The sequence below is a fragment of the Mizuhopecten yessoensis genome, unplaced genomic scaffold (genome assembly GCF_002113885.1).
Source record: "Mizuhopecten yessoensis strain PY_sf001 unplaced genomic scaffold, ASM211388v2 scaffold4687, whole genome shotgun sequence".
In the NCBI taxonomy this organism is placed as follows: domain Eukaryota; kingdom Metazoa; phylum Mollusca; class Bivalvia; order Pectinida; family Pectinidae; genus Mizuhopecten; species Mizuhopecten yessoensis.
In genome coordinates this window covers 52,660-62,287 of record NW_018405671.1, presented here as the reverse complement: position 1 = coordinate 62,287, position 9,628 = coordinate 52,660, and the positions used below count along the sequence as shown (strand labels likewise).

The following is a 9,628-nucleotide window of genomic DNA, read 5'->3' as shown; positions in this document are numbered from 1 at the left end:
AGTATCATTTTGGCCTATCCTTTTCATCTTCAGCAAAGGTGGACTAGTGGTTATCTGACTTACCTGTACAACTGTATTGAGTGCATTGTTGTCTCTTGTAATCTTTGGTGTTCTACAACTTACGTACGATAAGGTGCATGCATTTTACACAGTAGGAGATTTACGGTAATCGGGGAACGTTATTTTAAGTTTAGCTTTAGCAAAATATGTCACATTTAGGCAAAATGTTCACTTGAATACTGCATACCATATGAACTATTCGCCGTACACGAGTAATTTTGAAAACTTCTATTCGCCGTAAAATATAAAAATGAAGAAGTTATGAGACATTGATTAACACACGAATGAAATGACTTGTAACTAAAGTTGTTTGAACCGCAAAAGTATTCATATGCACTTTGATAATACACTGTTATGATAAGTGCGAAAGAAATATACATTTCTTTTCAGAAACGAGATATCTTCCTCATTCACGAAATAAATAGGCCATGGCTATCGCTATTTAAGAGAATAAGTGACTGGGAACTAATTCATAAGCTTAAAAGGATACCCATTCACACAAAAAATAGACACAACCAGGAAGGTATCTACTTTTTTTCTTAAATACAAGACATATTCGTACTGGTTAGGAGATAGGACTAGATTTGACATACTATAGGTTTCGTACTGGACCTATCATAACATGGACAGAAGAAAATCGTACAAAGGTAAGCAAACAGTTTTGATATAGAGTTGTTACTGTGAATGAATGGTGAATACAACTTCTCGTAGTTGTGGTTTCGTTTTTATTAATATTCTTACAGTTACTGCTTATTTATTTTATTGTATCGAACTGTTTGATGATGCTTGGTTATTTCATTTCTGCTAAACTTTCTAATCGATTTTAAAATTGTCCAACGAAAACTGAATTTACGTAGGCGGTTGATAATGTATAATAGCACAATCTGCTTTCAATAAGGCGGGGTTCAATAACCCAATCGGACGGGGAAAGGTCAGGAGTCAGCAACCTGTCACGTGGGAATTCTCCTTGTACATTGTACTTCAGTTTCCTCACACATTAAGACCATCGCGCTTCCAAACCGGCTAACAAGAGTGATACGTATCGGGAAATATAGATTGGAAAACGTGTTTCTTGTGCATTCGTTGTAAACTGGGTGATTTTGAATCGGGGGACAATTTGTCAAGATGCTATTTGAGTTACAAGCCATTGATAAATATTTATAATTTATTATTATTTACAATGTTACTCGAAGCAAACTTTTCCAAAATTCAGTATCTCTTGAAATAAATACTTTCTTTGTACATACCTTTATTTCAAGACCTCTATGTAGTAAACGTCGAATCACGGACATTACCAAACAAACCTATAACATTGTGGGCGGTTTGCCTTGAATATTGCTGCTTTGAAATCGACATGACAAAACGTGTTTTTTTTCTGAAAATTACAATAATTACAATGCTGCTGTTATGTGACATTTTCCTGTCTGGAAATAGTTCTCGCAGACCGGGTAAATTATTACGGGAAAATGACTATTTGAAAGTGAAATAATTATACAAAGCTGCATAAAGATCAAATGCTACGTTAAGGAGCTTTTTAATGTGTTGTTTATCCTCGGGTAATGATACATAATTTGTGACAAATACATCAGTGAAAGTAAAAGAGTCTACATATAATTAAACAAGTGTTTTTCTTATGGACATGACTGGAAAGAAAATGTCACAGAAAGGCAGCATTTATTCTTAATACATGTTTAACAAATATAAAAATAAATGCTATCACGGTATAATTCGTAACACATTTTAACAGTGTAGTTCCAATTTCCAAACAAACTTCTCACATCTTGCACTCTCACGATTAAACAAATTGCAATTATGACAAGTATAAATATGTTTTCAATTCGTCGATCGTCAACGCAATTCATTGAAAAAAAGAAGGGATTGGTAAGTGTTGTTTACCTAACAAAATAAAAATAATTTTAATTTAATAGCCAAATTAAGTCACATTTCAGGAAGTAATCATAAATATATCTTGTACGCCTAGGTACTACCTCCTCGCACGAAAACTTACATAATAATGAAACGCAACATGAGCACACAGGTTATACAATATCAAATTCCAATAATGACTTAATTACAGACTCGGTATGTCAACTTGCTTTGCCCTTATTTCCTAGTTCAGTTCAACGGCAAATGAAAAATCATTAAAGTTGGCATCAGTCTCACATATTTATGTTGTTACAATAACATACAAAAATATCTCTACTTTCACATTTGTCATGACGATAATATCAATAGTATTTCTACTCTCACATACTCTCGTATATGTTGTGACAACAACATAAAGAAATACTGAACTACACACAGAAGTATTTACATATAACAACTTACTCAGGCAATCTAAAACTAGTAGGTGTATGACGTGTGACCAGTAATATAGACACAACCAATACATTGCTAAGGCACTGGTAATACCAAAGAAATATGCTTTTATGATTGGAACAAAACGTGAAGTATTGAGGTCGATTGCTTTCTTCTTAATGATGTGCAAGATGTGACAAAAAATATTGTTAATGACACTTTTAAATTTAAACGTTGTTAGATAACCGTAAATCGTTCTGAAATTTAGTCAACATACGCAACGTTCTGCCCATTGCTTCTAAATTTGAAAAGTACGGACCCATCTAAATAAATTGTAATAGGTGTCTGTTATGAAATATGTCAGCAAATATGCAATGATATTAAAGATGAAGCTACTTGATTACGATAAATGCGGCTTATTTTCAATAGTTAAAAGGCAAATTTCGAACGCGTCTAAAATTACCTTTGAAAGGTTATGCAAATTTTCTTTAATTTCCATCTGTTGTTGGGTGGTAAAGGGGTAGGGGGTAAAGTGTTTTGTTCTCTTGAGGATACTTAATTACATGTTTTCATACAAAAGCACCCAAGTTGTACATCAGGCCAGAATGAGACTTATTTCTTATCCTTTCAGCTTCACACAGTTTAGATCAAAATCTGAGAAAAAAATATTGACTCCATACGGTCAAGGTCCGTTTACTAAATGAAATCTATCAATAATTTATACTTTTTTTTCCACTCCATTTCAGTTTAACAAGCTGCCCAATTATTTGCATTCCTTGCCTAAATGTGTACTGAATATGTCTTTATCTATATACAAAATTGCGTTGTCGGTAGTGCTATATATACAAGGTGCCTTGTTTCACAATGCAAAGCATGTCACCTGAGAAGGTAATTGCCTATGTATAGAGTGACGTGATATATCGTTTTTCAGCTGATTCCATTCAATGACAGAGGACTTCTATACAGACTGTTATGTTGAGGAGGTTTATTACCACGTATCTAGCCGTTATGACCGCAGCTTTCTCCCCAACAGGTCGTGGGAGAGCCAGTCGTTTTTGTCTCAAGCTTCGCTAATGAGATTTCAAATCAAACCATGCATGTGCATTAAATGTTTTGTTTTTTTCTGTTTCATTGTCTTTAAAGCCATGTAGTTGTTACTCACTGCATCACTTTTATTTCATTTTATGTTACATTACGTTTATTGATCATAATCAGGTCTAAGCATAAGGGCATCATTAAATTTCAGTTTGTGATACCATCCATAAACGCGTTTCAGGTTCCATGGTTACTTTCAATAGGAGTCACTTATAATATGTCGATTAATGTAATCTAATAAACGTGTCAGAGGCCAATGTTATATCGGGGAGCCAATATACCTGAAGCCGACCCGGAAGATCTTATATGATTTTATAAAAATAAAGATAAAATCACACGTGTTAAAGTATTTGAATTAAAGTATGACTCGTTTTTGGTGCAACAGCTTGACAAGACATATATTTAAACGTTAAGATTGCATGTCATTTATGTTGCTTGAAATATAAAGTTTATTACATAGGTCATTCAATGTTTGTACATTAATTTATAATCCGTTCTGCGTTGGTATATAGTATGCTTTATGTATGCTGTTACTATCTTGTCATTAGAATGCAATGTCTAAAGCCTGATATACTTATGATTTTAATTCACTATGTTCAACCGAACATAAAGCAATTATCATATAAAACTCAACACCTATGTATGGGAGTGGCCTTCGACGGTCAACCATTTTATTAAAGTAAGTGAAATACAAACACGTGCGGTTACCCGTCTCGCCTCACGCGGCTACCTGTGTCACCTTGGCCTCATATCCGGACACTAATACACCTGTACTACCTGCACTACATACATGACGGTATACCTCGACTATAATAAATACATATATCCTACTTGTCTTTATCGAGCAAACACGTTATTGCTCGACCTCTAATGCTTGTTAGTACGTCTGGTTCTCTAGGTGCATCGAGGCATTTAATTTCAATTTTTACGTACGGGACACCACAATACCATACTTGGTTACTTTAAAATTACGTTTTGAAATCAATGGTTGTAATAATTTATGTTAAAATCGGACAGGTCGGTTGTACGTTTAAAAACCGACATTTTTGTTATGAAGTGTCTTTTTTTCTAGTTGATCATCATAATGACAAACCAGTTATCAATTTTCACGTTGGACAAATATTTTTTAAGAATATGGTGTTCGTACCATTGATAGTCTAAAGCAGATAAGATAACAATCAGCGAATAACCAAGGCCTTACAGGTTATACCAATTTATGTATGAAAGATGTGGTTGAGAGTAGCTTGTTGGAAATATACTAGTAACACTTAAACACGTTTTTGTATAAATCTTTAAATTCCTTTTCATTCAGTTTGAAAGGAGTTATTTTAACAGAATTTGGTCCAAAAATACATTTGGCAAGGGGACTCAAATTGTTTTAACAAAGAGATATATACTTGTAACACTTTACCAACAGACAGAATGTGTTACAATTCAGGATCCTGGTACCACCGCTAGAAATTGTTACTAAGTGTTGAAACTGTTTTGTCTGCATGGCCTCAATTTGGATAAATCTTACCTGATAAGACAATCATATCATCAGAAATAATAAAGATGAAAAAAAAAATATAATCAACAACACAGTTTTTGAGCAGAAAAAATCAGCAAGGTTAGACCGGGATTCGAACACGGCATTTCCGATTGTTATACTACTGGAGAAAATAAAGTAGGAAGTCTCCTTTTTTCTTAAGTTTATGAGCTTATAATGAATACATCGTGCGCAATCAGAGGCGTCTCTATGAAACTGTTAACAATGAATAGTGCATACAATACCAGTTTTCTGTAATAGGGGATACAATCTCGCATTACAGAAATGTCTGTCGTAACGTAATAGACTGCTCATATGACGAGACTATTCACGTATACCTCCCATAAAATGCGATACTACGTTCGTTTATTTATTTACATATGTACATGTATATAAATAGATGATATATAATACAGAGTTTTGACGTCATGTTTTGATTACATACATGTAAAAAAATTCAATGTATCAAATATCGACTTTACGTAAGTTAAATAAACTCCAGGACATACTTTGGATATTTCATTTTAATTTACTTCTAAAACAAGCAAGTATCTTATGATTTACATTTCATATGCTTTTACATTCATACAGTTTCAATGATATTAAAAACAAACTACATGTAGAAATGTTCGTTTGTTTTCATTAAAAATGTATAAACTGAGGTAAAGGCTATCTGTAATCCTAAACATATTTCCCATTGAGTATTATTAGTGATACGCGAAATTTTAAACTTGTCTCGGTGAATCAAACACACTTTTCTTTCTAAAATAATTTTCTCTCTGCAACTCAGTTTTGCCCATTCATACCACGATTCTTTTAAATATCGCGTTAAACAACAAATGCTGAATCTCCAGATTGTAGTGCCCAGCCGCTTCCGTATATTGTATTCACAATGACCAAAGGATAACTACCACTTACATAGGACTATGCTCAGTAGTTTAACAAAAAAATTGTTGCTTTATATAAGCAACCTCCTTATGAGTGCACCATGTGTATGGTAAATTACATAGCCAGGGTTGTGAACAAGAAACACCTTGTTTTACGCGGTGGACATTGTCATGATAAACAATTAAAGCTATTAATTTGTCAAAGTTTGTACAGATAGCAATCGTATTTTGTCTGAGGTGGTTCGTGGTCAATTGGACAGGTACATGTTGATAGGAGTTTTACACATTGATTAAGGATGAATCTCTGTTAGTATTTATCTTGGTAGTAAACGTATCTGAGCTAAACACTCGGTTGATCGTTTAGTACCACTATAAAACAATACTAATGTCACCCTGTAGGTCGTGTAATTATGAAGGTCGTGTAATGAGAAAATGAGACACATTCCGTTCTCACTGTTGTAAGAGGCAACTAATGTGGAAACCCACTGCAGAATCGGAATTTTGCATTGTGCCCTCTACCTGGTGACAAGTAAGCGGCCAATGTAAATCTGCTGTACCCTTTGCAACATTGGAGACTCCGTGTTTATATCTACCTTCTATATAACAAGGTTTTAGTTTCTTTTCGCAACACCGCAATTTTGATCGTTCTCTAAATGGGGCGGGACAAAGGTCCTGTCCACAGACTATGGTACACCAAAGTCAATAAAATGAGGAAAATCGCAACAAACTTGTTAACCAGTAAATTAAGACAGAAGGGAACAATGTGCAGGGTGCCTTTTGCATAATTTCATGGAGGTAACACTATTAAGTCGAAAACAGATCTGAAACATCTTAAAGAGGCAAACACACCTTCTTACCTCATTCTATACATATTACAAAATACACAAATACATCATATTCATTGATGCACGCCATATATGGTCCTACATGTATCTGTTATATACTATAATATTAAAACCTTGTCGGCTGTGCCCCACGTCATTGGGGTCAATACAAAAATCCATTGTATGCCATCGTGGATCACAGTCGCAAACCTTTTCATCTCAAATAGAGGTTTCACAACTTTTTAAAGAAAAAACGAGGACATTTTCGGGGTTCCTGAAAGACTTCCTCACTTGATTCCTTGTCCAGTTTCTCTGTCAGCCTGGATTGTCTGGATTTCGATGTCAAAATTAAGGTTATTGTAATTTTTTCTTACTAAAATAAAATTGAGATTCTGCAGTGTAAAACCAATGTTCACGATGCAATATTTATCATACTTTTATTAAATCCCACTTTTTACGTTTGCCCTTCCTCTCATCCTGACGTCCCTGTGGCACCATAGATTGAATAAGAGTGGAACAACGACGATGCATTCCCTTAAAACATCAATGTTATTAAAATAGGATACATTCTTCCGACTAAGACACATTGGGCTATTATAATGTTTGTTATTAACACTTACCTGTTTTCAGAATAATAAAGAATAATTAGTTTTCAATTTCAATGACAATATAAAAGATTGATATCTGCGTTTGTAGTTTCTTTTCATCCTGAGTCCATAATTAACTTTGTATGTATATGAAAGCAAGTAAAAAAATAAATTAAAAAAATTGTGTCAAAAATTGTAACACGAGGTCCGTAAATACTTGATCACTCAACATTTTCTTGATCAACTCTTTTACTGACCATTGTTAATAACTGTGAGAATGTATTTTGTAGGTTAAACTCCACAGTTCAGTCACCTGTCTGCCGCGTTAATTTAATTTAACTCAATTGGTATCCTGTATACAATGTAAAAGTGCATATAAGTTACGATGGAATACTTTGTGAAATAAATAAAATGAATCCAACTTTATGCACTTTTTCAGATCCCGATGTGGATTATATCGGACGAACTGATAGAAAGAACAGCAATGAATCATATGTACCCATATCGTACGTCCGAGACAATGGTGAGGACAGAAGTGTATCGAGTGGCATGGCGTTCGAAAATTATGCCATATCTGATGAATATGCTGTTGAGGATCCCCACTGGAACATGATGGCATACAACTCAAAACGTCACTGGACCAAGGCCAACTGGTCGGAGGTGAGTACAGGATAGGTCACGTCATGGTTCATCGACAATATTACATGAACGTTTAAGGGTCCAGAATGAATCAATCGATACATGTATTTCTTCCCGGTACGTAGAGTTTCCTAGATGTGTGCACAATGTCGCACGTTGTATATGTATTCTGCACCGTTGATATTGCATCAAGAATTCTAGTTTCAACATTAAAATTTTGCTTTTGAAACCTCGCTGAAATCCAGTGTTTTAAATTGTAGTAATTTGAATGTAAAGAATGTTAGACCTCCAATGGATCAACTGCTTTTAAAATAGAATTTGAAAATAAGCTATATCTGTAGTATTTATAAGTATATTTGGGGTCTGTATAAATGTTCATATCTTCCGTACATTTCTCTGATATGTTTTTTCCTAAAATACTATGTTTATTCATTATACTGTTCAACATATACTGGTATATACATTTATTAAATTATGGGCATGTGCGATCAACGTTTAAGTATTTGTACTTAAATACTTAAATATTTCGTATTTAGTAATACTTATACAGACATGAACTATGATCAATGCATTGTTGTTTCTTTAAATGATTGATGTGTTAAAAATAGAACAGATCACATGGTAGTGTGGTACCCACAGATAATAACGACGACTAAGTATGTGTTCCTAAACGTACTGGCAGTGTAGTAAGTTAATAATACAAACCAATGTCAATAAAGTCCTTATCATACATGTATCACGGCATCACCGGACTTGTTACACGGTGCAATACTACGGCATACACCCTATTCAACTGTTAAACTATAAGATGTTTGTATGTTCTTTTTGCTTGCAAGACTTATAAATAGACGTTCAGAATGCATCACATAATTTTCAACAAATTTCACAACTCGATTGTTTAGCATGACATTTTACCCTGCTACACAATAGCACACCTACTTACACCCCTGCCCAAAACAACTACACACAACCGCACATTATGTTTTCTAAAAGTTAAATCCCTTTCTTTATCACGACTAACTCACTTTAGTTTCTGAAAGGTTGAAATATGACGCAAACCTGAAGTTGGGTTTGCGTGAATACTTAACAACAAAACCGTACTAATTGTTTAGGTTTCTGTGGGGTGTCCATAAGGTTTCGTATTAGCGCAATCTAGTTTTCAACCAATGACAAAAAGTTGGTATACGGAACGCATAAGATACAAATTATATAACGAAAGTATTTTTTAGCACACTAATTAATGTGTAATTGCATTGCTGGTAAACATCTGAAGGAAACAACATTAGCATTTATATCTTAGCAAATTAGCATGAGCTATGTTTTAATATAAAATCAAATCAAACCTATAAAATTACTAGTTGACTGCTGGTTGCTATTCTTCAGCAATATGTGGAGTCAAACAGCCGATCAGATGATGTGAGCCGTGACGAACACAATTATAGATCCAAGCGCCGCCATGGCCGAGAAGAGTTTGCCCGTCCTTCTCCACGAGACAAGAAAGGAGGAAACACAAACATCAAACACTCAGCTCTGGCAGTATTCATGGTAGCGGTGGTTGTAGCTATCCCACTGTTGATTATCTTCGTCTTCAGGAAAGGTATTTATCGTTGTCATCCGAATCAAATACATGATTATTTTTATTTTAATGTCTTCTATGCTGGGCATGGTACAATATACTGCAACAAATCGTTCAGAAAAAATAGACTTATC

The 9,628-nt window shown here is 34.3% G+C and overlaps 1 protein-coding gene across 1 annotated transcript in view; it reads left to right on the top strand.

Moving 5' to 3' along the window:
* The first annotated feature begins 578 nt into the window (after positions 1–578).
* Positions 579–9,628, top strand: part of LOC110449589 (serine-rich adhesin for platelets-like) — a 36,806-nt gene continuing 27,756 nt past the window's right edge. Inside the window, exons 1-3 of the mRNA XM_021496543.1 lie at positions 579–707; positions 7,719–7,939; positions 9,302–9,515. Of these exons, the coding sequence (XP_021352218.1) occupies positions 683–707; positions 7,719–7,939; positions 9,302–9,515 (460 nt within the window). The 5' untranslated portion in view covers positions 579–682. The remainder of the gene's footprint in view (positions 708–7,718; positions 7,940–9,301; positions 9,516–9,628) is intronic.